The sequence below is a fragment of the Pogona vitticeps genome, chromosome 1 (genome assembly GCF_051106095.1).
Source record: "Pogona vitticeps strain Pit_001003342236 chromosome 1, PviZW2.1, whole genome shotgun sequence".
NCBI classification, from domain to species: Eukaryota; Metazoa; Chordata; class Lepidosauria; order Squamata; family Agamidae; genus Pogona; species Pogona vitticeps.
Genome location: NC_135783.1, coordinates 169,765,485 through 169,793,102, shown reverse-complemented (window position 1 = coordinate 169,793,102; position 27,618 = coordinate 169,765,485). Strand labels below are relative to the sequence as shown.

The window sequence follows — 27,618 nt, the reverse complement described above, 5'->3', positions numbered from 1 at the left end:
TATAACATGAAAGCATCATTACAGGGAAATATACATTCTAGCCAGTTTATGTGTTGCCCAATGTTGCTTTTTGCTGCTTGGTTAAATAAGAAACATGCTTATAGGTTTTCAGGATCCAGTGACTGTGCTCATGTCCTTTCCAGCTGTGGAGCAAGGAACAGCTATCATCTTCTACACTGAACTCATAATGCCAATTACACTGCCATCACTGAGACTCATTAAGCACTCTATTCATTTTATTTGTTGTTTCTGTATTATGTATTATACATTGCTTACTATCCCTGTTGAGCAATTGCTGATAGACATTGTTGAATTTGGGCCATTACTTTTATAAGTGAAAGAAGAAAAGTCAGAATCTGCAGTTTTTTGGCATTTGTTTTTCGTTTGTTTGTTTTTTGTTTGTTTGTTTTTTCGTTTTTTAGTAGGACATGTTATAACTTTTGTTCTCATGTGGAACTTCCCTACAGAGATTTGACTGAGGTGATAGAACTTCTAATCAACCCCAAACTCCCTTGCAAGCTTGCTATTTGTAGATCTGCTTGCTTTGAAACATATGTTTTCTTACTTTAATTGATTGTTAGGCCTGAAGTGCCTAACAGTCCTCTTGAACCACAAGATAATAATTATCAAAACCATTAATTGTCACTCAGATAGATGTATTAGTTGTGTTTTCAATCATTATTTACATTATTTACAATCAGTATTGTTGTAGGGTTCTTATAGATGCTGCATATTTGACTACAGGAAGTCTTCTTGATGGCATCAAATTTTCTTTCATGTGTGGATAATTTTATAAATTATTCCTATTCTCAAAATGTTAGGAATCTCAGTTGACAACCTTACTTTCTACAAACATTTTGATACAAAATATTTGTTTGCACCAGGCTCGAGAAAATGTGAATATATTGTATGAATCTGAGACACTAAAAGATTTGCAGTATAGATCTTTAGGTAGTAGAGAGGCTTTCTTGTTACTGGAGAAGGAGGTGTGGGTCCAGAGGAATAAAAATAGGCTATTCACCAAATGTGATGTTAAACAGTCTGATTAGCAGTCACATTATCTGATTTCAATAATTAAATGTCAGGTGAAAGGGAGGATTACAGCACATGAAGAGATTTGAGTCTTACCTGCTCATTTGCAGTCTCTGAAATTCAGGTACCACAGATACACATGCAAAAATTATCACTGAGAAAAGTACTGGCCGTGGAGAAGGATTATGATCATGCAGTTCATAGGGAAATGTTTAAACCACAGTAGCTGTGAAATCTTCCTTCTTATGTTAATATTACCGTTAGACAAAAATTCCCTCCTTCATGTGAACACTTTTGTCAATGAGAAGTGTTGCATGTGCATCTGAGGTATGTGAATTTCACAGACCACAAATGAATAGGTGAGACTCAAACCTCTTTGTGATCAATGTTGTGATCTTTAGACCCAATCTTTCTTTTCATCTGGCACTTAATTATTCTCCCATTTCCATCACTGGAGTGTCCTTCAATGCTAACTGTTTTCTTTTCTAATTCCAGAACTTGCTGTTGCCCAGTGCACACAGCGCCCAGTTGACATTGTCTTCCTCCTGGATGGTTCAGAACGAATTGGTGAGCTGAACTTCCACAAAGCCCACCATTTTGTAGAGGATGTGGCCCGACATCTTACCTTGGCTAGAAGTGACAATGACAACATGAACGCACGCATTGCTCTCCTACAGTATGGAAATGAAAATGAACATGTGGTAGCTTTTCCACTGACATACAACATCACTGACATTTCAGATGCCTTAGCTCAGCTCAAATATTTGGATTCTTCTTCCAACATTGGGTCTGCTATCATCTATGCCATCAACAATCTTGTCATCAACCCAAGAGACAGCCAGAGAGCTGCCCGGCGCAATGCCGAGCTTTCATTTGTCTTCATCACAGATGGCATTACGGGTGACAAAAACTTGGTGGAGGCTATTGACTCCATGAAGAAGCAGAATGTTATGCCCACGGTGGTAGCATTAGGAAGTGATGTAGATATGGATGTCCTGCGGAAGATTAGCCTAGGAGACCAATCAGCCATTTTTCAGGAGAAGGATTATGCCAGCCTCTCCCAGCCTGGTTTCTTCGATAGATTCATTAGGTGGATCTGTTAGTCTAAGGAGAGTAACAAAGATAATTTGTGCCAAAGATAGTTACAGAGAAGACACCAAAGATGCTAACACTTTTAAATTTTTATACGATTTTGGACCATTTAATCTGCCCAAGGACAGCTCCCACAGATCTGCAAGGGATTTATTTTTATAGCCAAAATCTGTAAACTTACTGTCAATGTCATGCAACTCATGTTTATGGTGCTAGTTAAAACCAAGATGGTAGAAGGTAAAGTGTGATTTGTCATGCCAGAAAGCATTATTAATGCTTCGGTTGACTCAGATTTCCATCCCTCCAGAATCAGTAAATTGAGCATCCAGCTTGCTGGGGGGGGGGGGGAATGTGTAGCCTGCATGGTTAAACTGTAAACCACCCAGAGAGTGCTTTAAGTGCTATGGGGCGGTATATAAGCAGCACACTTTGCTTTACTTTGCTTTATTTGCCTGATAATATTTCTGGAATCTGGTTCCTTTATTGGCAGACAGGGATAATATATTTACTCTGATCCTCATTGCTCCTTCCTCCTGTCCCAAAGGGACACAGACAGTATTTTCTTAGCAGCTGTGTTACACCTCATCATCTCAATGAGAGCAATGACAGGATGTTTTGCTACCAGCTCTGTCACTCTGTGCTTTGGCCCATACCACTAGTGAGCGCCTGATCTTCCATCCTTAGTTTTCATGCAGTTGCTGAGGAATTGCAACAACAGATGTATTTCTGACATAACATGGTCCAAGCATTAACTATACTTTATCTGACGCTGCTAAATCACAATAGAAGCCAGGGGAAGGAATTTTATTCCTATACTGAAGAGATGGGAGGCTGTAGTTCTGCTTCCAGTGCAAATGGCAACTATTTCTTTTCTGTATTGAAACAGAGTTGAAATCTGTTGCCATCTGTCTCCCCTGGCATATCGTGATGGTTCTTGACACAGGGCCATTTGATTTCCCTGTTGTTTTAAACAGCCCCAGTAAAGAGGGAGCTGGAAGCACCCTGACTGCCTTGCCCACAGGTACTTCTTTTCCTTTTCTGAGTATCAGTGGGCAACACTCCTCTGTTTTTTTTTTTCCTGTTCCGCATTGCATTGACTTTCTTGTATATCCAACCTTTCTGTAGAGAATATGCCTTACTAGCTTTCTTCTACCTGCAGCAAAAAATGAACAAAGCCTTTTCTCTTGAATTAGTCACAAAACACTCTTCCTCAGCAATGCAAAGCCATATTGATTGACGTGGAACAAAATTGCAACTTATATGCATTCATAGGTTTGCTGTTTCTGGAGTAAAATCATTACTTGAGCCAAAATTGCACTCTTGGTAAATAAACTCTTGTTCACACTACCTTAAATATAGTGTCGTTTATCTTTTTGCTTAAAAATATTTTTCAAGAACCAGCTCAGCATGCTTCCAAGCATATGCAGTCATCCTCATATTCAATTAACCGCCAATGGCCAAATACGTATTTTTACACAAGGAGAAATTGTAACATGTAACAAGATTTCACGGCACAGTGTGTTGTAGCATATAAAGAAACAATTCCTGCTTGTTACCCCTGTGGATGTTGTGGTTTTGAAATTCATATACCCAAGACGGCATTTGCAATGGAAAATTCTACCTCATTTACTCTATAATAAAACTGCTTTTTAACAACAACAAAAAAAAGGTGAGCCACAGTAGATGTATCAGTATGTAGTCCAATTAAAGCTAAAATGTTTAAAGCCAAAAGAAACATGCCACTATGGAGACAAAAGGGTTGTGGTACCTTTGCTTGATATGCTTGCATCGACTAATGTGACTCTTCTAAAACTCTATTAAAGGTGAACTACAGTAGGTGTTATGGTATGCAGTCGAAAGAAAGCTCAAAGCTTTAGAAGCAATAGAAACATTCCACTTGGGAGGAACATTTGGGGAATGCCTTTTTCCCCCTCTACAAATGAACCTCTACCTTATTTACTCTCTATAGCAAAACTTTTGTAAGAGAAAAAGTGAACGACAGTAAATGTGGTGGTATGCTGTCCACAGAAACTGAAAAGGTTTACAGCCCTGCAGAGACATTTGGGGGATGCCTTTCTTCTCTACAAACAAATCTGTACCTGATTTATCTCTGTAGTAAAACTTGTTTTTAACAGAAAAGGCAAACAAAATAGATGTGATGGTATGTTGTCCAAACAAAGATCAAAGATTAGCAGCCTTTCAGAAACATTTGAGGGGTGCCTTTTTGTGCTACAAAGGAATCTCTACCTCATTTACTCTTTTTAGTAAAACTCCTTGTTTTTAACAGAAAAAGTGAACCAACAACCTCAGGAGCTGGTGAGTGCTCCAACTCTGGAGGCATTCAAGAGACAATTGGACAAACATCTGTCAGATCTGCTTTGATTTTGGTTCCTGCATTGAACAGGGGGTTGGACTCATTGTCCTTATAGGCCCTTCCAGCTCAATCATTCTACGATTCTAAGATGGGCAACAGGCAGACCACCTCTCCAACAACCCCCAGATTTATTGTTTCGACCCAAACAAAAATCATTATTTTGACAAAGATTTTGGATCAGGAAGTCTTCTTGTGCTCACCAGGAAGTGAGGGGAGCAATTTTATCATGGGTTAAAGGGCCTGCAACATCCCTGCCACCCCCTACAAATATGTTCGTTTTTCTGTTTCTTTAAATTGGCCACTGTGAGGGTGAGGGTTAGATGCAGTAGTAAGTTACACCATGAGTAGGCTCATGGAATCAGTGGACTTTATAGAGGAATTGACTCACCAAATCCCCACTGAGCAGGGTTGTTGAGGACAAGGCATATTGGAGACTGCCAATTTGTAGAGTCACCATAAATTGGAAGCAACTTGATGACACATAGCAACATCATTGTATTTCATCAATTGATAAAACAGATTAGGTTGGATCCCAAATTAATTTAACAATTAGATTTACTGACTTCACTAGAATGGTACTGTGGCTATCCTGTTTCCCCAAAAATAAGACTAACCTGAAAATAAGCCCTAGTATGATTTTTCAGGGTGCTCGTAGTACAAGTCCTACCCCCAAAATAAGTCCTAGTTAAGTGGAACCCCTCCTTCCACCATTGTGCAGCATTGTGCAACAACCAGAAGATGACATGACTGTAAAATAAAACATCCCCTAAAAATAAGCCCTAATGCATTTTTGGAGTTAAAATTAATATAAGACCCTGTCGTATTTTCGGGAAAACACGGTAGAATGTCTGACAAGAGCTCTTGAGACATGAGTTCAATTCCATAGAAACTCACAGGGAGGTAGCTGAAATATTTAGATCAGGGGTCTCGAACATGTGGCCCGGGGGCCATTTGCAGCCCGCCGGATGATAGTGGCCCCCACCTTGCCTCCCCCCCCCAAAGCACCCACACAGCCTCTGCTGTCAGAGGCAAACAAACAAACAAAAAAGCCTCGCTTCGCTCACTGGCTCTCTCCCAAGACAGCTGCTCTTGCACTCTCCATCTGGAACTGCAGCCTGCCAGCCAGCCCGCCTGTCTGCCGTCTGGCAGGCTGCAGTTCTGGATGGAGGGTGCAAGAGCAGCTGTCATGGGAGAGAGCCGACGAGCGAGGCGCACTGCCAGCCCTTTTCCCCAAGCGCCCAAGCCACCGCCGAGCAATGCCTGAGAGTGGAGCTCGCCCCCAGCCTGTCCTTGAAGAGTGCCTCCAAGCCACCAACAGCAGCCGCCACCGCCATCTCTTCCAGGGAAGCGGCTCTCTGGCTCTCTTTCTCTCTTGGCACCCCCAGCACCAGCCTGGCCAGCGGCCACCTCAGCACCCGGCGGTGCTTCCTCCTCCTCTTTGTCCTGCTTCAGCTGCCTCGGCTCTGGAGGCTGCCTGGGCTCGCCTCGCAAAGTTTGCTCCTCTGTCATCGTGGGGGTAGCTGCTACTACTGAGTGCACCTTTTTTTGAGGGGGGCCTGAGAGGAAGGTTGCTGGACCTCCGTATTTGTGTGTGTTTGTGTGTGTGCACATGTGCGCATGTCTGGGTGCGCCCTGTTCTCTTTAGTTTTGCAGGGGGCTTTTCTCCTTTGCCAACGCAATTCTGTGAGTTTTTTTTTTTAATGTCGCATCTTCCCCCCCCCCTGCCGCCGCTAGGCAGTCGCCGGCGCTCCCTCCCTTCTCCGCTTCTTCATCCTGCTGGTGATGGTGGTGGTGGTAGTGAAGAAGGAGCCAGAGGGGGTCATGGCTGGCGATGAGGGCTCGCACGCTCCTCCTCCTCCTCGGAGCCCTAGCTGGGCTAAGGATACTCCTGGGCAGCTTCCTCGGGCTCTTGCTCCGCTTGGCAGAAAATTTGATGCAACCCAGCCTCACCCAGACTCTGCCTCCAGCGGCCCCCAGGTAAATTGAGTTTGAGACCCCTGATTTAGATTCACCATAAATCATAAGTAACTTCATGGGCCATAATACTGAAATAAATGGGGCTGAAGTTATGGCATTGAACTGATTTCATTGGGTCATTTTCAACTGTGACCAAGTCTAAATTCATTCCACTCAATTTTTCTAGGATTGTTTTATAATGATTGTTAGTTTACATCTTCCTAGTCTGGATTTACTTGATCCACATGATTTTTAGATGTAATCCTCCCTAAGCTACTGTCAGATCATAAGGCCTTGTTTGCACCCACAGACCACACTGCAGACATCATGGGCCCTTCAGAGCATGGCTTTGCAATGGCAGACCATTAATCTGAAGCATGGATCCTCATGGATCCACATGCTTTTAATGCAAGAGCATCTCCAAACCACTCTCCAGTCATAGACCCAATCATGCTCACTGACTACACCATAGAAGTCATGACTCTTTAAGCTCATGGCTTTGCAGTAGCACAAAAACATGGATCCCAATGCCCCCCCCCCCGTGATTGCTATTTAGGATCATCCCCAAACCACTGTCGTATTATAAGACTCATCTGTGCCCGCACATGACAGAAATCATGGGTCCTTTGGCACATGGCACTGAAGGGTACAAAAACATGGATCTTTGTGGATTCATGTGATTTATGCCTAGGATCATCCCCAAACCATAGGCTGCATATGTGCCCATAGACTATAACACAGAAGTAATGGGTCCCTCAGCACATGACTTTGCAGTGGCACAAAAATGTGGATCCGAGACACAGATCCTCATGGATCCACATTATTTTTACACAGCATCAACTCCAAAGCACTGTCCAAACATTCGGTCTTATCTGTGCCCACAAACTGAAACACAGAAATCATGGGTCCGTCAGTGCATGGCATTGCAGTGGTAAAAAAACATGGATCTGAGGCATAGCTCCACATATGTCCACATATTTTTTTTAAGCCAGCATCAAGTCATAGGTTATATGTACCCACAGACTACGCCACAGAAATCCTTTCCACCTTCTACTGTCCTTTGGAGGTGTGAGCCTGTATACCGTTGGGCAAGCAGCACAGTCCCAGGGTGTCCGAGAAGATAAATCACAGGTTTCACATACTATGTCCACAGACTGCATAGATTCCTCATTTCCAGAGAACAGCATGATGCAATGACATGTATCCAAGGAATGGATTTTCATTAATCCATAGGATTTCAACACATGATCCTTCTGAAATCACTCTAGAATCATATGTTTCACCTATGCACATGGATTGAACTCTAAAAATCACAGATCACAGTGCCACTGTAACAGAAAAACATGGATCCAAGCTGCAGATACACATGGCTCAATAGATTTCTTGACTGATATTTACACAACTCCACCATCAAATCATGGATGTCACCCATGCCTTTATTTGAGCAGATATTTCACAGATATTTTGCAAAAAGATGAAGCCAAGGCATAGATTTTCTGGGATACATATATTCCCAGATCTTCGTCCAATTACAGCACCCTTTCATTTGAATAGGCACAACTACAATATTTCTGCATCTTTTGCTTCACGATACCAGCATATGAGAAAATGGAGCTCAAGCACATATCTTCATGTATCCATCTGTTCTTTATTTGTCATATATGCTACATCATCCCCTTAATCACACTCAGGTCACACATAACAGGCATGTCCCTAGACCACTGATGGCAAACCTATGGCACACGTGCCACAGCTGGCACACAGAGCCCTCTCTGTGGGCACACGAGCCATAAGTCGCCATAGAGAAATACTTAACCGTCCTCCAGTCCCGGATTTCGGCACTCCCCTTGGCTGGTGCAGTGGTCCCGCGGAGGGGTGCAATGGTGAGCATGATCGGTCTAGCCCAATGGGGGATTGGAGGACCAGTAAATATTTATTTGTTAATACTGCCCATAGGGGAAAAAACCAAGCATTTAACCCTTGCAGTGCAGCAGCAGTTGTTTTTTTCTAAACTAAAACCTCACAATTCAGGTTTTAATTGCAGTATTGGCAGTTCGAAATAAATAAGTTGATTTTGTGTTGCAGTTTGGGCACTCGGGCTCAAAAAGGTTCACCATCACTGGACTAGGCGCTCAGAGGCAGCCACTGCTCTCAAGCAGCAGATTTTGCAGTACCAGTGTATTTTTGCCATCTATCCATGAATTTTAATGCATGCTCATCTCCAAATCATTGCCCATCTCCATTTCCTCGGTTGTGGCACTGGCGTGAGAGGTTGGACTGGAAGCTTCTTTGACGTGGCATATTTTCTCCCCACTTGTACTCGCTAGAAGCTGTCCATGGAGTGCTTATGGTGTTGATAATGAAGATGAGGCTTTCCAAGTCTCAGAGAATGGGCTGCTGTGCCAGGAAATGGCTGGGCTCCCCTGAATCTCCAAGCCAGGCAAACAAATATGAGGAGCAGTGGTGGAAGGGAAGGAGCGAGTCTTGTTTATTGTTACAGGGTGGCCATAGTGTTTGGGTACCCAACTCCAACCCTCTCTGAATGGCACCAGGGCTCACTGACTTCCTGTGTCTGTCCAACACAACACATAATATACTTGCTTAGGAGCTCAGACAGGGAACCCACAACACCTAGCTCACTCCCTCACACATGCATGAAGAAATATTATGTTCCCAATTCCTGTGACATCACAAGGCCCCACACCATGACTTCACAAAGACCCACCCCAGGCATTGGGTCCCAGATATAATGAGGGGATGGGGAAGATAATTCCGTGACAGCCCCTGAAAAAAGAAACAACACTTCAAAACCATTCTGTAAAAATTCTTTTATTGGTTTTGGAAAAAAGGTAAAATGGGTATTCTCAGCGGAGACAACGGCCTGGTTCAGCTCCAGCAGGACGTCTGCCTTCTGGTCCCTCGCATCTCCCTGGGGCAGAGGAATGTTCGGGCCCTGCAAGAGAGAGAGAAAAACAACTAAAGGGCAAGCTCGTCCACTGCCATCAACCGGCCACAACCCAGGCGTATCCACCGACCAATGTTCTGGCAACTTCATCCCAAAGTTCCGCCTGCCAACATCCACTGGCTTCCACCAGGAATATCCACCCGTTCATCTCTTCCACTCTGCTTCTGAAGCCAACCTCCGCCAGTTCCCAAATGCTTGGTTCACACTCACACCCCGGCGACATCCCCACGGAATGCCAGCCAGTCCATTCACTCACACACACACAGAGAGAGAGAGAGAGAGAGAGAGAGAGAGAGAGAGAGACACCAGCCACCACCACCCCGACACACACACCTTCACTCCACCAGCCATTCACACACACGCCCAGGCTTCCATCCACCGATATCAACCAAGTTTCCGCCAGCTGGTTTCAGGAGGCTAACGTCCCCCAGCTTCATCCGCCAACCTCTGCCGGGCTCCGCCTTGTGGTCTCAGCCAGCTTCCACAGGGAGATTCTGACTGCCAACATCCACTGACTTCCCCCCGGTCCATCAGCCAGCTTCAGGTCATGGATCTCTGCCAGCCTCAAGCTGTTAACTCGCAAGCCCACTTAGCAAGTTTACTTGCTTTCACGAGATAACTTGCCTTGGGCAGAAGGGCTGGGTCCCCTGCAGCCACCACTGCCGCTGCCCTCTCTGCTGGGCTGCCCTCTGGCCACTGACCTCCCCTCTGGTCTCCTGCCCTGCTCAGCAAGCCCTTTTTATCTGCCAGCAGAGAGGTGGGACCCCTGTGAGGTCACAAACACCCAGGAGGATGGGATTGGGTTCCCAAGGCAGCAGCAGCACCCTCAGGATTGGCAGAGTCGTGAAGATGATGTCAACAGTCCCTCTGATCATGTGAATCACTCACAAAAGCTTGCATTTTGCATGATTTTTTTTTAAAAAATGTATTAGTGGCCTAATAAAAGGGAGCCTGAGACCATACTAGATATTGTTATTGTTGAAGAATACATAGCATGGTCTCTGGCTCCCTTGGTTGGCCAGTTCTGGTGATATAGGTGAAAATACACATTCTTGGATTTTGCTCTTTTACCATGCTAGTTATTATTATAGTGTTCTCTACTATCCGCAGTTTTCAGCATCCGTGGGGGGCTTGTAACAAATCCCCCGCAGATATGGGGTTCTGATGTGCGGAGGAGTGTAATGGCGACCATAACCAGTTTAGCCCAATGGGGGGTTGGAGAAACAGTGAGTATTTATTTGTTAATACAGTGGTGCCTCGCACAGACAATAATCTGTTCCAGGAAAATCGCCACTAAGCGAAAACATTGTAAAGCAAAAATAAAAAACCCCATTGAAACGCATTGAAACCCGTTCGGTGCATTCCAATGGGATAAAAACTCACAGTCCAGCGAAGATCCTCCATACGATGGCCATTTTCACTGCCTGTATAGCGAGGAATCCGTCCCTAAACACAGCGGGGAGCCATTTTAATCACCCAGCGGCCATTTTGAAACCACCGATCAGCTGTTCAAAAATGTCATTTTGTGAAGAATCGGTTCCCGAAGCAGGGAACAGATCATCGCAAGGCGAAATTTCCCCATTCAGACCATCGTTTTGCGATCGCAATTGTTGTTAAGCGGTTTCGCTGTGATGCAGGGCAATCGTAAAGCCACTGTACCGCCCATAGGGAAAAAAAGGGGGGAACCCAAGTATTTAACCCTTGCAGTGCAGGAGCAGTTGTTTTTTCTAAACTGAAACCTCAGCATTCGGGTTTTAAATGCAGTATTGGCACTTTGAAATTAAGTTGATTCTGCGTTGCAGTTTGGGCACTTGGGCTCAAAAAGGTTCACCATCACTGCCCTAGACTAACCCATAAAGTTGGTTTCCTCACTGCATGACATTGCCCCAACACACATACATATATCAGAGGTAAGGATTTCCATGGATCCATATGATGTTTACATGGGATCCTTCTCAAACTGCCACAGCTTGCACATCTCTTCAATGTATGCACAATGATTAAAACAACAACAAAGACAAAGACACAGCTCCCTAACTACAAGTGAGTCATGGTACAAGAACATGGAAAAGATGATCAAAGACCTACATTAATCTTACATGGTATATCTACTCAACTACCATCCAGTTAGGGGCTCCCATCTCTGTCCACAGCCAAAAAAACCCCAGAAATCATGGCTCTCTCAATGCATGATGTCATTATGAAAACACCTGGATTCGAGGTTCTCATTCTTACAGAACCAGATACATGAATCCAAAGCACAGGTCTTTATAGATCCATATGATCGCTGTATGGTGTTCTCATGTAACTATAGCTAAATTGTGGATCCATCTGTTCTCATAGAGTGGAGCATAAAAAGCACAGGCCCTCACTGCATGGCATCTTCCTGATGCAAAGAAAAAGAAAAAGATCTGTGGCCCAGATCCTTGTAGACCACACAAATTTCAATTGGGATGCTCCCCAAACTATCATCCCATCCCTGTCAACCATCAAAATCCCCAATTGCTGGATGACTCTGGTACAATTGCCCATTAACTTGGGTCCTGGGCAAAGACTAATGTGGGCCAACATGTTCTTTATGCAGCACTTATGGTCACCTTCATACTCAAAGAATGAGCCACTGGAACTATAGATCTTATAGTTCCCTTCACTACTAGAGTGGGAAGAAAAATTAGATCCATGGCAAGAATCCTCTTGGATCTTCTTTAAGGGACCTATGATTGCACAGTGGTTTGGGGATGATGATCTGACATATAAGTAATATAAAGCCATGAGGATCCATGTTTTTGCTCCATTGTAAAACCATCCATTGAAGGACTCATGATTTTTGTGTTGTAGTGTGGTGGCCCAGACAGGGCCTATGAATGGACAGCAGTGGTTTGAGGATGATCCTATGTAAAAATTATATGGATGCATGAGCGTCCTTCTGTCGAATCTATCTTTTTGCACCACCACAAAGGATGCACTGAAGGACCAATAATTTCTTTTCAACTTTTGTAGCATCTGTGTTATTTGTTGATTGACTTTACTTTTTAGTCATTGTTATGTTCAGATTTTTTACTCTTATATCGTAAACCTCCCAGAATAGTGCTTTACACGAATAGGACAATACATAAATTATATATACTGTATATTTTGCAGTGCGTGGGCACAGATGGTATTAGGATCACGCACAAAAAAAGCATATGAAATCATCAGGGTCCATTCTTGATTTCATGGCTCCGCCTTTTATCCAGACCCTCCACGATATACTATACGTTTTAGTAAACCTTGCTCGATAATTCTCATTATTTCTACTTGGTTTTACTTGATGGAACTAATAAAAAAACATGGACATTTATTTATTTATTTATTTATTTATTTATTTATTTTATATCCCGCCTATCCGGTCGGGGTTCACCATGCCCTGCATATAATTTTTTTACTCGCTGAAGTTTTCTTGCTTAGGTACGACCCAACCAGGGAACGCCCCCGCTCTCATTAGCTGCAAAGCGCGCCGTACACACCTTGCAGAAGCGATATCGCGCTCACAACGTCATCCGCTTTTATTTTTGTTTGATTGGCTGCGACGTTCGTGGGCTTATATCACTCCAGATCGGATGTTTCGTGAAGGATCTTGGGTATTGTAGTTTTCCGCAGCGAGATAGCTTGGCTGCCGCTGCCCCGCAGAAGCCTTCAGGTCCCCGCCTGTTGCGGAGCGGCGCGCCGGGCATCTTGTCCGCGGTTGTTGCCACCGGCCGGGAGTTGTTGTTGGTTCACCCCGATTTCAGCTCTGGTGTAGCTTAACGTCTGCCGTCGGGATGAATGGGACGTAAGTACGGTCTTTTTCGGCTCCCTCTCAGAGCGGTTCCGAGCCCATCTCCTGATTTTTCTGGGTTAATTGTTCTTATTGAGCGGGTTTTTCTCGTGCTGCTTTGAAAAAAAAAAAGAGAGGAAAGAATTGGTCCGCCTCCTTGGCCGATGGCGAAGGGCACCTTTCGTCTGCGCACATGCCTTCATCTAGGCAGCGAATACAAGAAGGGGTGCTGAGGCGCTGCGCAAAGTCTGGCTACTTTTATGTGAAAGGAGGAGATCCTACTTGAGCAAAACACAAGGCAGCGAGATCTCTTTAAACCTATTAGTGACCTTGCGTTTAGGTTATGGCTGCATTTGTTCCCTTCTCTCCCGAGGGTCTCCAGGTACTGCAGAAGTGGACCTGTCCCTGCCTCCCTCCCTCCCTTTCTTTTGCTGGGCCAGGAGGAGGGAGGGAGGGGAGAGCCTTTTACCTCTACTCATCTTTCAGATTTGGGATGTGCTGACAGGTATCCGTGAACATGAAGTATGTTAAGGCTGTGTATCTTCGGAATCTCTCTTGCTGCTTCAGAATCTCCTTTTGTGAAGTTCTCCTGATCTTGAAACAAATTTATAAGAGTGTCGCTAGAGGAGCCTTGAAGTTGACTTTAGTATCAGACAGTCAGCCTGATTTTGGACGCTCTCCATATAAAATGCTCTCTGATACAATTGCCACTTTTCAAGACACACAAGATTTAGCGCAATGGTTCTATGCATTTTAGTTTCTTTATTTTGCATGAGTTTATATATGAGTGAAAAAAACATCCTAAATAAATTTGGTGGTGCAATTTGTGTAAAGAAGCTATCATCATGGAAGAAGCATTTGTTCCATGAGTGTGTGAAGAAAAATACTGCTACAGAATCCAAGAACCCCATTTTCTGATAATCCCATAGTCCCAAAAGCTGTTGCTTTAAAAAAGACTTTGAAGATTGTCTTCATATTGCCAGTCATGTTCAGACTTTGTGTCTAATAATGTTATGAGAAAAACACGAGTCTCAGCTTTTCTTTTTGACACACATATGCAATAATAATTCAGCCAAAAGAAAACTAGCCTTCTTTTTAAGACTAACAGCCAGTGACGCTTTCCAAGGGAGTAGTTGTAGAAGGAGTAGCCTCAAGGGAGGGACATTAAATCTTTCAGCCATAGCAATCTATTCTTCAGGGTTCTTGGTGAAGTTGGAAGCAAACGTTGGCAGGGAGCTCTGCATATTGTTTCCTTGGCACATTCCAGAGCACCCCTATACAATACGTGGAAGTCCAGATAACAAACCAGGAAAGCCAAGGAAGATTTAAGGTAATTACAGATACAAGGTAATTAGGTAAGGTAAAGGTTCCCCTTGACATTTAGTCCAGTCGTGTCCGAATCTACGGCGTGGTGTTCATCCCCGTCTCCAAGCCACAGAGCAAGCGTTTTGTCCGAAGACCATTTCTGTGGTCACATGGCCAGCACGACAAGACACGGAACGCCATCACCTTCCCACCGAGGTGGTACCTATTTATCTACTCACATTTTTACATGCTTTCGAACTGCTAGGTTGGCAGGAGCTGGACAAGCGACAGGGGCTCACTCTGTCGCGTGGATTCAGTCTTACAATTGCTGGTCTTCTGACCTTGCAGCACAGAGGCTTCTGTGGTTTAACCCAGTGATTCTTAACCTTTTTGAAAGAAACGCCCCCTTGAGCCATTGAGGAAGTTATCATCGCCCCCCTCCCCGCGGCGATTTATTTATTTATTTATTTATTTATTTATTTATTTATTTAAGGCACTTAAATCCAATGACCCCTGAAAACAAAATTAAATTCCAAGAAAATGAAATGCCCCCCCAAAAGTAACATTGAATGATTTAGTTGCAAGTGAATTTTAAGACGCAAAAAGAAATATTAAAAGGGCATAAAAACAAATGCAGGAACTAAAAACTTCAAGACAAAAAGTCTGAAACTAAATTAAAATTGGAGGAAAATATATATTCATGCACACTGTAAAAAGGCTGCAGCCATCTTCACAGGTTTGGCTTGCTCCATCGCCCCCTACCACCCCCTTCTGCTCCAGCGCCCCCACGCTGCCCCTTTTCATTCTACCGCCCCCCTGAAAAATGAAATCGCCCCCTGGGTGGCATTATCGCCCACGTTGAGAACCACTGGTTTAACCTGCAGTGCCACCAGTTACTTCAAGGTAATTACAGTTGTAAACTGGGATGAATTGAAACCTTCCCACTATGCTTCTTTGCTTAACTGAGACATTAAAAATAATAATAAATAGAGGGTTCCTGTCTTTTGTCTATGTTATCTGGATGACCATTGATTTTCAGTGTATCAGCAGAATGAAGCACTTGAAAGCAGGTAAACAATGATGGAAGGGTAAAAAATTCAGCAGTCTTCACTAACTGCTCCTACAAATATGTACTGTATACTGGGTTAACTCAATTCTAGGTTAAGGTAAAACTTTTTCTTTGGAAGTATCAGCCACATAATGGATACACAAATTAATAAAAAGGAAATCAAGATGTGGTCACACAAATGTTTGGTGTCTGACATATAGCAATTTAGTTTGAAGCTGAAATCCTTTCTTTGGGGGTACTTTTCTGAACTTAGTACTCAGTACATAGTCTGAACTATGCAGCAAATCATGTCTCTGAAGGTCATCTGTTTTCTGCATCACCAGAAGTTTAAGAAGGAGAAGAGGAGGGCCCTATAAAACAGAACCTGCTACCAACTTAACTCGCTGGCGCTTGAGTAACGAAGAGGGCCGGCAGCAGTGGTGGTATGTGGCAGATGATGAGGATTGTGGTCGGGAACAAACTGGACTAGAGGCTCATTCTCTGGGGCTGGATACAGTAAGTGATATGTAGGTGATTGAATTCTGAAAGCAAGTCGGGACACATAAAGGGAACAAACTCATTACATCAACACAGCTTGATTCTTTTGAGCTGGTACCTTTGATGAAATGAGCTTCCGACTTTCTGTTGTCTGTGAACATATCAACTTGTCTCCTGAGAAAGTCTTGTGCATTGCAGAAGGTGCTAAGAAATGTTCAAATAGTTACACACTGTATTTGTTTTCAGGTACCCGACAAGGTCCATGGAGCTTCAGCGTTGCCCAGTGTGACTGGAAAATATGCCCTAAAGCATGCTTGGTGCTTTCTGGCATTGGTTCTGTTGAAAAGGAAGAGCAGTAGTGCTGGGAGCATCATCCATCTTTTACAGGAACTTGTCCATTGTTGTCAAGGTTTCTTGGAGGGACTCCTTATCAGCTTCCAGGGAACTTTTGAAACTCTAGAGCTCCTCGGAATCTGAAGTTTTTTCTTTCCAAATGTTACATAATAATTTTAGAAATCTGTATTTTTACAAGAAACCTGAAAATCTGCTGAAGTCATAGAAGGTGCAACAAATTCCAGTCTTTTTTATATACAACTGCATGCCAGTGCAACTGCACTGGGCATTACTGAGGGGATATGAGAGCTGCCCACATCTCTGCTTTGAGAAATTACACTGCAAAAATTCTTGATACTTGTAGATTTGGGATTTTCCTTTTAGTTCCTATATTAGAAAAGGTTTTGTATCAGCTTGCACACACACACATATTTCATGTCCAGAACTTACGTGAAAATAGCTCATTTTGCACCTTTTGTTCCCCAACATCCCTCAGAAGGTTGTATGTCACTGGTAAATATTCACTGTATTTTGTCTCCAGAAGTGGGTATTTGAAGGTCAGGTTCCCAAACTAGAGTGGTTGTACCTTGCAAGGGAAGATGGACACTTAATAGAAGGGTTCCTGAAATAGTACAGAGAGTTTTGTTCCCTTCATGTTTTCCAAGCGCTAGGCTGTTCCCCAGAGTACCTGAGCTGAATGAAGGTTTCATAACCACTTTCAAGAGGCAAAGGAGGAGGGACCCAAAGTATGAACCAACTTTAGCTTAAGGCTCTTTTTGCCACAGTGTCAGAGGGTGACTGTTCATGTATACATTTTAACGTTGTTTCTTACATGTTCTTACATGTTCTTTCTCACTGAAATACATGGAAAAAGAAACGTTGTTTTAAAAACAAGCAGATTGATTTTCCCAGTACAATAAAACTGGAGTATCCATGGAGGATTGATTCACACACACTGCCATGAAGTACAGACATAGAAACACTATATATAACCTGTGCTGGATGAGGTTGCACTCCCTTTGAAAATGCAGGTGCACAGCTTGAGGGTGATCCTGGATTCGTCTCTGAGGCCTGGATGCTCAGGTTTCCGTGCCCAGGAATGCATTTGCACAATTAAAACTAGTGCACCAGCTGTGCCTGTTCTTGCAGAGGTATTATCTTGCCACAGTGACACATGACTTAGTTACATCCTGGCTGGAGTACTGTAATGTGCTCTGTGTGGGGCGGCATGTGGAAAGTGCCAGGAAACTCCAAAATGCAACAGCCAGATTGGTAACTGGGCCTGGTTACAGAGATCACATAACCAGGTCCACTGGCTGCCGATCCATTTTCGTACTGTTAGTTCTAACCTATAAAGCCCTAAACAGCTTGGGCCCAAGCTATCTCAAGGACTGCCTCTTCCTTTATGAGCCTTCTCAATTGCTAAGATCATCAAAAGGGACATTTCTGTCGGTCTCACCTGCGTCACACATGCTTTTGGTGGGGACACAGGAGAGGGCCTTCTCTGCTGTAGCTCCAAGATTTTGGAACTCCCTCCCACAGGAGGCCAGGCTGGCCCCATCTTTGCTGTCCTTTCTCTTCAGGCCAGCTTTCCCTGAGTGACTGGCTGTTTGAGTTGGCTTTTTAAATGGATTGTTGTACCTTACTGCTTTCATGTGTTTTGGTATTGCTTACTTTTTTTAGTATGGTATTTGATCTTTTTTAATATTTGCATTGTGTGGGGAATGCCCCTCCTCAAAGTTGCTAAGCTGTTGGCTGAATCTACAGTAGTAGAGCAGACTCTCCTGGATGACGTCACAGCTGCCTCTGGAAGGAGCTGCCACCCATCCTTCTTCTTTCTCATAGGTGATAGAGAGCTTGCTTAATTGCCTTTCCTTGGGCCAATCCTAATGGCATTATGTAGCCATTGTCCTATCTGAACTCTTGTCAACTATCTGTGAGCTTGTGAGGTTATTAAAACACAGTCCTCCTGGGGGCAGGGCAGTCGTCTTGTATGAGGTCCTCTCCTTCTAGTCGCCCATCAGGAGCACTGCTGGCAGACATCCATCCTTGCGTGTGGCTGACTTCTTTAACTTCTCTAAGAGACTATTTGCTATCCTAATTACTATCAGCCTGCTCATTTCGTGACTCCAACATGTATACTCACTGCTTTTAGCTTTAATATTGTCTTTTAATGATGCAAGACACCTTGGGTCCTTTTCAGGAGAAAGGCAGGGTAAAAATATTTTAAATCAATCAATCAATACTCTCTGGTTCCCTCGACCAGCCAGTTCTGATAACACACCTTAGGAATACATATTTTGGGGTCGGGTGGGGGTGGCGGTTATTTAATATTTTCAGTCAGCAGATAAGTGAAACCATGCAAACTGATTCTGTGGATATGACAGCCCTAAAGTACTTGAAAACTAAGCATCATGAAAACCAGTCCAGCCTTTTAGCATTTTGGGCCGTGGGGGAATAAATGGTGGCATTATAAGAAAGGGCCATAACCCTTAGCCAAGAAGACTGAATTTGGCCCCTAGGGCCTGGAGTAAACTGGGTGACCCTCTGCATCATACATTTCTTGACTGAGACAAGACTAACAGAAGTACTCCTTGGATATTTTAATTCATTTAGTATTTTTCCTTGTTATTTCTGAAGGTAAATGTTTCCCACAAAACTTAAGTCTTTTCCTCATTCGTGTTTACTTGTATTGCAGAGTAAATTCTTTCCAACTTTGCCCGATGCCTCTACAGCAGAGGAGGCAGCAATAAATGGGATGAAGTTTTATTCAGGCCTGCAAGCGGAGGATGGCCACTGGGCTGGAGATTATGGAGGACCTCTCTTTTTGTTGCCAGGTATGTTTACCCAAGGGATTTGGAGAACCTCTTCTGAAACTGCAGAAGCAGTGGGCGGTATGGATGTTGTTGTGCAACAAATCAGCATGCAGAGATTTTGAGTTAGGTCTGATCCGTGGTCACCTAGGGGAAGGGGTCAAATGAGCAGAGGTGCTCACCATCACTTACTTCCTTAGTTCCTGCAGGGTTGCCACTTTCTGGAAACAATTGATGGGAAACTAAAAGTGATAGTTTTATATCTTAAATCCTTATTCTTTAAAAACAGATTACTTGTATTCTAATTTCCAACTTGATTATCACTACAGTTTCAAAACTATAAGTTTTGTAATGTGGTTTCAGAGAAACCATTTGAAATAGAACAGTTATATAATTTTGATTGTACCTTGAAAACAATAACAAAAATGTTATGTCATTTGTTGGCATTCAGAGTTTACTTGAAATAAAGTTTGTATCTTGGTGTAATTTTTGGTGCAATTGCAAAACAGATGTTGCTGCAGTTAGTGCTGAAAGAAGCTGATATTAAATCTCTTACTTTGACAAATAGTTTTGCAGTTGAGGCTTGTGTAATTATACAGTGGAACATTTCATTAAGACATGCATTAATGCAACACGATCTCTTCATTTTTAAACTTGTGGTTATATTTGAATGGTAGTCAGGGAAATGAAAAATAAAATTTCAGTGGCAACTCTGTCCTGATCCAAGCTCTGTGTTCCTGTTCAGTTGTCAGAAACTTGCAAACACTAAAAATGTGTTGGAGGGCACTGAATTGGGGAATTTCCTTTGGGATAGCTGTGTGTCTGCACAGGGTTCTGTGTTGAAAACCTGATTGAGTACTACTTTTTAGGAAACTATTATCCCATAGCATTTTCAATTATAATCTGTTTCTTCTTCCAGGTATGTAGTCTGGTTTAACCATGTAATCTGCAGGGACCTTTCTGGCGCTTGTCACTAATTGTGATATACTCTGTGATCCATTTATAGTACCCACATGCTGTGTTGTGTGGGTACCAAAAATGGATCAAGGGGCAAACATAGATTGGTGGACACAGTCTACACAGCAAGCAGTTGGACTGAACAGTCTTCTGATTTCTTTTGTGTTGAAATCAAATGCGCTGTCCAGGCTTTCCAGTCAGCGCATCCGATTTCAGCATACATGACCTCACGGTCAGCCACTTTTAGATGTTAGGCCCGTGTCTGTTCTTTTTACTGACTTCTTACTGCTTGCTCCAAGTATTGATCATTTTGAAACAGGGCTCCTAATTGCATGCCACGTGGCCAAGATCCCACTACCAGAGGAGAGCAAGAAGGAGATGGTACGGTACCTGCGCTCTGTACAGCTCCCAGACGGAGGATGGGGCCTGTGAGTAAAGTTTACAAGTCAGGACCTCGGGAACAGGCATAAACAAATATTGTGTAATGTTGTTAGGAACGGGCACTTATCACAGTTTGGCCAATCGGGCCCAAAGGTGTTACATGTCTGCCCCAGATTCTCCTCTCCACCTCTTCCCGCAGGCAGTGCATCGCGTGGCCTTCCCTGCCCTGCCTCCTCCTTTCAATGGGTGCCTGTGGAAGGAGGCATGGTGGAGAATCCTGGGCTCCTGCGCAACACCTGTGGACCCGATTTGCCAACTGCAGTAGGTGCCAGTCTCTAGTTGTTATGTGTCATCAGTTGGCGTCTGACTTATGATAGCTTCATAAATTAGTGAGCTCAAAAAGATCTGATTGTCAACAGCCTTGTGTGATTCTTGCAACATCAAGGCCATGGCTTCCCTTACTGAATCAATCAATCTCATGTTACATCATCTTCTTTGCCTCCTGCCTATTGTCTTTTCCAGGAGTCAGGTTTTCTCATGCTGAGTCCAAAGTACAATAACCTTAGTCATTTGTGCTTCCAGAGAGACTTTGAACTTGCTTTTAACCTAGAACTCATTTACAAATCTTTCTGGAGATCTGTAGTATATATAAAATTAGCAAATAGTAACATAAAATAATAAATTGACTATTGAGGATGCGTTAGGGCATTTGGGGTATGAACAGGAGACTTTAAGACATGAGCTGGGGAATTACAAGTATGCATTGGCAGCTGGTACTTCCAATCCACTGGAGTCAGAATGGGTTGTATGGGTCCATTTTACCTCAGAATTATGTCCATTTTACCTCAGACTTTTTATAGGTAGAGAACTGGTTTATACAGTCCTGATCAGCCTCAGGCCAGTAAAAACAAATTGAATTTATATGTATTGGGCACATTCCGAACACTGATCTGTTTATTCAACAGGCATGTGGAGGACACCTCCAAGGTATTTTCTACTGCTCTCAACTACACAGCCATGCGCATCCTTGGGGTTAGTCCTGATGATCCAGACCTGTTGCGAGCTCGAAACAACCTCCATGAAAAAGGTGACTAATCAGTTGGAAGCAAAGGTAGCTATGTTTTTCTGCCAAGCATTGGTATCCAGCGGAGAGGGGCCCTGTCTGATCATCCACAGCAGACCTGAGTGGTGGGAATGATGTGGCATACAATGATGTGGTGAGTGCAGTGACACTGAATTATGACCATGACAACTCTTTGTATAATCCAGTTTGTTCCTTCTTCTGACTGGTGAACTCTTAATTGAACCAGCCCTTGTATGTTTCATGTCCAGTTTTGCAGTTGTTACTTGCCAAAGTCAACTGAACAGATTTGGTAATTAACCTGTGGCCGCAGTGCATGCAGGAATTCTATTTGTGTTTGAAATTAGCATTAACTGTGTTCATAATATTGGCACTCCCTGTAGATGGAACAGTTTTCCTATATTTGCTGGGAGAAGGACCTGTGGCGTGTGTGGCCACCAGTGTATGAGTGTTTTTCATATCCATCTTTTCCATAAAATGGGCTTATGGAGGAGGTGCAGGAATCATGATTTGAGGCTTTGTTTTCTCATTTTTGTGTAGGCTCACACTCTTGCTTCTGCTAGGATTGTCCTTGCAGTTGCAAGAGTGAAGGTTCCTTGTTGATGTTTATCTCTGGAGTTCTGAGACTGGGTATACATAATGGTTCTGAGACAAAATGCCATGCATTAACTCTGGCTTTTGTTTGTTTGTGCCAATTGCCTGTTCACAAGAGTTCTGCCATCAAACTCCTGTGGGTGCTTTCAGTTTTCTGGATGGGGGGGCAGGCAGAGAGCGCTAGAGCCTTCCCATTCCTTTAGCTATTGAGGCTGAGACCCTCTGACTCCCTCACCCAGCATGATCAGCAAGGAAACCACTGTTACAGGAAAGGCTAACTGACAAGTAACAGGGACATGGACTGAAATCCTGTTTTAAGTTCTGCAATATAATGCGGATGATGTCATCGCCTGGGGCCCTTGCGGGGAAGGCAATTCATAAAGTCTCCCCGTCCCAATTCCATGGACCGCATGGGTTCCAAACAGTGAAAGAAATTCCTTGGGACCTCAGGATAGGAGGGGGAAATATTTAATTTCTTAAAATAGCCCCACCAATGAAATCCTTAGTCTTATTCAATGGAACTTTACATGAACAGGATTTCAGCTGTTGTGTCTTTTTGTGAACTAGCTGGCTAAAGAATGTGCTGCGCTGCTCAGAACTTTGTTGTGGAGGGAGAATCAGAGTTGAGGGAAAGAGAACGTTTGGTTGGGGGGGTAGGGCTGAGAGAGATGTGCAGTGAGCTTCTGGCTCCTCTAAAATTCTGCAATACTCATGAACTGTGTGTTTTGGGGAGACTATAATTCTGATTCCTTTTGACTTGAATTTTCAAGTAATATTAAAGGCCCTTTTAAGTATTATTGAAGGTGCCACCACTTAAAAACATCTTAGTAGGAATGTGGCTTGCTTATACTACTTCACTTGCAAATATAACCAACCTCTACATAAGTGGAAAATTCTGACATATATCTCTCTAACTTGCTCAGTTTTAAATTTTGAGGAAGACATGTAGCAATGGGAGATGGCCATTTTTAAATGTTGCTGCATGTTTGGTTGTTGTAGGTTTTTCGGGCTCTTTGGCCGTGTTCTGAAGGTTGTTCTTCCTAACATTTGGCCGGTCTCTGTGGCTGGCATCTTCAGAGGACAGGAGTCAGAACTGCGCTCTAGTCTTCGATAATACATTATTGCATTTTTGTTCTCACTCTGTCAGCTAATGATTTTCTACTGTAGAATGTTATTTTCAATAGTCAAGTACTTTTTAAAAAAATAATAATAATCCCTCATGAAGTGGTAGTGCCCATTCTGCCATTTCATTCTTCCCAGCCCAGCCCCCCATCTACCACTTGTGTAGATCAGATTCTGTGACAAAAAGGGAATAAGGTATCTTCGTTGTAAAGAAGAATAATTTGCATGCCTTCTTACGCTTTTTAGGTGGTGCTGTAGGAATCGCTTCCTGGGGTAAATTTTGGTTGGCTGTCTTGAATGTCTACAGCTGGGAAGGAATGAATACACTTTTCCCTGAGATGTGGTATGTGTTATTTTTAGTGTATTAGTTGTAAAACATGACTTGGCTCTATATGTTTTCAGAACAAACAAAAAAAGCAGACACATTAGGATATGAGTTATGATTAACTTTCAGTTTCTGCTAAAGAGTTTTTTAAAAGCAATTCATCATTATTGGCACTCCTGGCTCAAGCAAGCCCTAGGAGGGGAAAGGGTGAGTACAGGGAACCCAAACATCTATTAAAGTTTTGTTCAGAACTAGCGAAAAAAGGAGTTTTTAAAAGTCTTCCTTGAAATGCCCAACTTTTAATTCTGCACTTGAACATGACAAGAGCAGGTTGCAGTTCTAACTCAGTAATTAGTGGGGACCAAACAGAACATTACAGACTCCTTAAATGCTGGCTTAGGACTCTGCTCCTTTAGTTGAAACATGGCTCAACCTAGTGTGTCCCCACCGATGTCTTCTATGGTTGGCCCTTTCTTGTTCTCTACTCTTAAAAAGGGCCAATTGTTTCTATAATGTGTCTCTTTCGCAGGTTCTTGTGACAAGGATTTCTGCAATTCCAGAAGGCCAGTCAGAATACAGTGGACCCTTAACTTAAAGAATTAATCTGTGTTGGAACGGTGGCCGCAGGTCGAAAAGTCCATAGTTCGAGGGTCCATTTCCCATAGGGATGCATTGAAAACCCATTAATCCGTAACCACTGAAGAAAAAATACCCCCCCACCACCAAAAAAAGAAAACAAATGCAAAAAGCAGCACCTGGCTCGGACTCCTGGACTTTTGGCCATGCTTGGACTCCTGGACTTCCACTGCCACCACCGCTGCTGGGAGCCGAGCCGCACCGAGCGATCCCAGCCATGCTCTAACTCTTGGACTGCCGCCGCTGCTGGTAGCCGAGCCACGCTGCACTCGGACAGCGGCGGTGGCGAGGGAAGTTCAGAAGTCGGAGCATGGCCGGGATCGCCTGGCGTGGCTCAGCTCCCAGCAGCGGTGGCGGGGGACCTCCGGAGGCTTTCCAGGGCTTCTCCGCCACCATGGGAGGCATCTCGGAGGTCCCCCCACCCGCCACCGCCAACTGTGCTTCAGAGGCACGATCGGCGGCAGTGGGGGGGACCTCCAAGATGCCCCCCATGGCGGTGGAGAAGCCCTGGAAGGCCTCCAGAGGCATGATCGGCAGCCTACAGACCGGAAGGGGGGGGCGGGGAAACTGTCAAATTCTAATTCAAATCTGGCGCTTTCCACGTCTCACCCTTCTGGTCCGTAGGTTGATTCTCTGGACACAAGTCCGTAACCTGAAACGTATGCAAGTGGAGCCATCCATAAGTCAAAGGTCCACTGTAGTGAATAGTGCAATGTATTATCCTCTGTCTTTTCCATCACCACTATTTAAGTGTTCTGGTGTGAAAGTCTTAGAATTTGGTGCCCACACTTGCAATATACTGCCTATACCTCTTCCATACCATAGAGCCTGGCTACCTACACATCATAAAATGTGCTTGATGATTTAAGGAAAATTGAACTATTATAGTTTGACAGAATCGCAGCATTCAAAATGAAGATACTACCCACTATAAATTTTCTCTCTCTGATGGTACTGATACAAATTAATGAGGAAAAGTTAAGGTTTGATTAATACATTTTGTGATGGAGATAAAAAGTCAAGGATTAGCAAGAAGAAATGGCCAGAAAGTTGAAGGGTTGGGGCTTTCCAATTTAAGGCTACACTGTATAGCCAAACAAAGGACTGAATGAGAATTTATTGGTAAAGAGACATGTTATTGGAATAAGGGATTGGTTAGAAAAGAATGAAGAGCAAATAAAATAAATGACCAGTACAGTTAAAATATCTTGGTATAATACTTTTTCAACTAGAGCAGTTGAAAAAGTTATAAAATTATTTTTATAAGTTAGTTTGATTATGGTACTGAAATCCAGTGAAATTAAATTAGATGGGAGTTATTCTAAGATGTGCTGGAGAGGGTGTGAGAAAGTTGGTATTTATTTTCATATGTGGTGAAAATGTATTGAAAATTTGGCAATTAGGTTTTAAGCAAGCTAAACTTACCTGTATGTCCTAAAATAGCACTTCTATCAATATCACTAAAATCATACAAAAATCACTAAAATCATAATGGTCAAACAAAGGTATTGTATGCTATAGGAAAGTCTGGGACATAGCTATCAATGATAAGCTTACATGTAATATGGAAGTTAAAAGGGGGGGAAACAGGCAAAGGTGAATTAGATATATGGGGAGAATTATCTTGTATTGATAAAGGAGAAGAGGCAAAGCCTATTTCAAGAGTCAGTGCAATTCTGGAAGGGAGATGGGGCTCCATAAGGATTAATGGTATAGGTTGTTACTCCCAGATGTTCCCAGTGGGGGTATGGCACTGTGCATTTAGATATCTGTTTATTAGATTTTCTTTTTCTGTTTGCTTTTGATTTGTTTGTTTCTTTTTGTATAATTAAAAAAAATTAAAAAGAGACATTGCACCTCCAAAAAGGAAAAAGAAATTGCGTGGAATTTGCTTATGCCTCTGTCTTGCTCCAAACATTACTAGTTATTATCATCCGGACATTAGATTAGGCCTGTCCCGTTAAATTAGATTTAAATGAAATTCAAAGTAGACAGGATCCATGATGCTCTTCAAGGATTTTTGAATGAGATAGATGGCCCTTGGGGTCTTCCTCCTTTGCCACTGCGAAATGTTGCTGTACCGGCATGGCTCCCAGTCCCACCTTCGACACATCCATGCTGGTCGAAGTCCGGTGCAACAAGCACAGGTCTTGAAGCCCCTGCCCTCTTCAGACAATCGGAGGCTACCTGGCACTCTGACATCCCCTGGATGTCCTCAGCTCGCCTCTTTCGGGTGAAGCCTGTTTTCTGTTAGTGGCTTCATTTTCTCAACTGGGGAAAAGATAGGCAGTTTCTTCCACGCCTCCAGAACAGCTATGGCTCAAGGGTCATAGACTGTCATTTGGGTAAAGACTGCGGTGAAGTATTTCTGCCTTTTCTTTGTCATCTGTTATCATTTCCCCATCCCCACTGAGTAGCTGAGCTGCTGTTTCTTTTCTCTGTCTTTTGCTACACACATAACTGAACATTTTTTGTTGTTGCTTTTAGCATCTCTTGCTAACCTCAGCTCATTCCCAGCTTTTGCCTTCCTAACACTATCCCTGCAATTCTTTGCTACTCTTAGCAATCAGAAGACCCAAAACATGGCACCAAGCAGCTCCCACCCTCTTGGTGAGGGGGTCTTAACCATGTACAGCCCCATCCTCTCATCCTGACTGCAGGAACTGAAAGCTGGGGCAGATTGTTTGACATAGCCTGCTTCCCTCCTCCCTCTCAGACCTTTGGTACTGAAGAGAATAAGAAGGGGTTGGGACCAATGAAGTTCCTGACATTGCAACAGCCACCTCAGTCTACTGCCACCATGTCTCCCCACTTCCGATTGTGAAAAACCTCTAAACCCACCTGGTAATCCACTTTCTGCCGCCCCTTCAAGAATCCCAGCCCAAGACTCACCAGCTTCCCTTTAAGCTAGAGTGGCCCAAGTGTTCTTGGACTGCAACTCCTAGCAACCCTGGCCAGCACAGTTGGTGGTAAAGGCTTCTGGGAATTGCAGTCCAAGAACACCTGGGTTAATCGAAAGGCTGACAGGGCAGCTGCAGTTCTGACACGTAGGCACAGAATAGAAAAGCAGCCCAGCCGTTCCCATCCCACCGTGTCAACCAAAGCCACCTCTCACCAATCAAACAGGAGCCAATTGATGAAGAAAATAAAGTTGAGAGGAGATGGAATGGACCCTCACATTAAGGACTGTGGAGGGCTGTTGATGCTTGCCAGGAAGCTCTCACACATGTTTGTCCAAATGCCAGTCCATAAGGTATACTTCTGTTTCACCTCCCTATGCTTCCCTAGCCCTTTTCTGCCTTTATGCAAT

General features: G+C 43.5%; 2 protein-coding genes and 1 long non-coding RNA gene across 4 annotated transcripts in view; 2 read left to right on the top strand and 1 right to left on the bottom strand.

Moving 5' to 3' along the window:
* COL6A2 (collagen type VI alpha 2 chain) overlaps nucleotides 1-3,478 on the top strand; it is a 67,052-nt gene extending 63,574 nt beyond the window's left edge. The window contains exon 28 of the mRNA XM_020815149.3: nucleotides 1,528-3,478. Coding sequence (XP_020670808.3) covers nucleotides 1,528-2,135 — 608 coding nt within the window. The 3' untranslated portion in view covers nucleotides 2,136-3,478. The remainder of the gene's footprint in view (nucleotides 1-1,527) is intronic.
* Nucleotides 3,479-9,267: 5,789 nt separating this feature from the next.
* LOC140701371 (uncharacterized) lies at nucleotides 9,268-13,060 on the bottom strand. The gene is made up of 2 exons (XR_012080305.2): nucleotides 12,926-13,060; nucleotides 9,268-9,407 (listed from the first exon to the last, which is right to left on the bottom strand). It is a non-coding gene; the product is annotated as an uncharacterized LOC140701371 (long non-coding RNA).
* Nucleotides 13,061-13,076: 16 nt separating this feature from the next.
* The window catches only part of LSS (lanosterol synthase), a 56,643-nt gene continuing 42,101 nt past the window's right edge, over nucleotides 13,077-27,618 (top strand). Inside the window, exons 1-6 of one of the 2 annotated variants that reach the window (XM_072976995.2) lie at nucleotides 13,077-13,230; nucleotides 15,913-16,084; nucleotides 19,098-19,236; nucleotides 20,489-20,597; nucleotides 21,516-21,637; nucleotides 23,594-23,690. In XM_072976995.2, the coding sequence (XP_072833096.2) occupies nucleotides 13,220-13,230; nucleotides 15,913-16,084; nucleotides 19,098-19,236; nucleotides 20,489-20,597; nucleotides 21,516-21,637; nucleotides 23,594-23,690 (650 nt within the window). In that variant the 5' untranslated portion in view covers nucleotides 13,077-13,219. The remainder of the gene's footprint in view (nucleotides 13,231-15,912; nucleotides 16,085-19,097; nucleotides 19,237-20,488; nucleotides 20,598-21,515; nucleotides 21,638-23,593; nucleotides 23,691-27,618) is intronic. The other variant, XM_072976999.2, reaches the window with a different exon arrangement.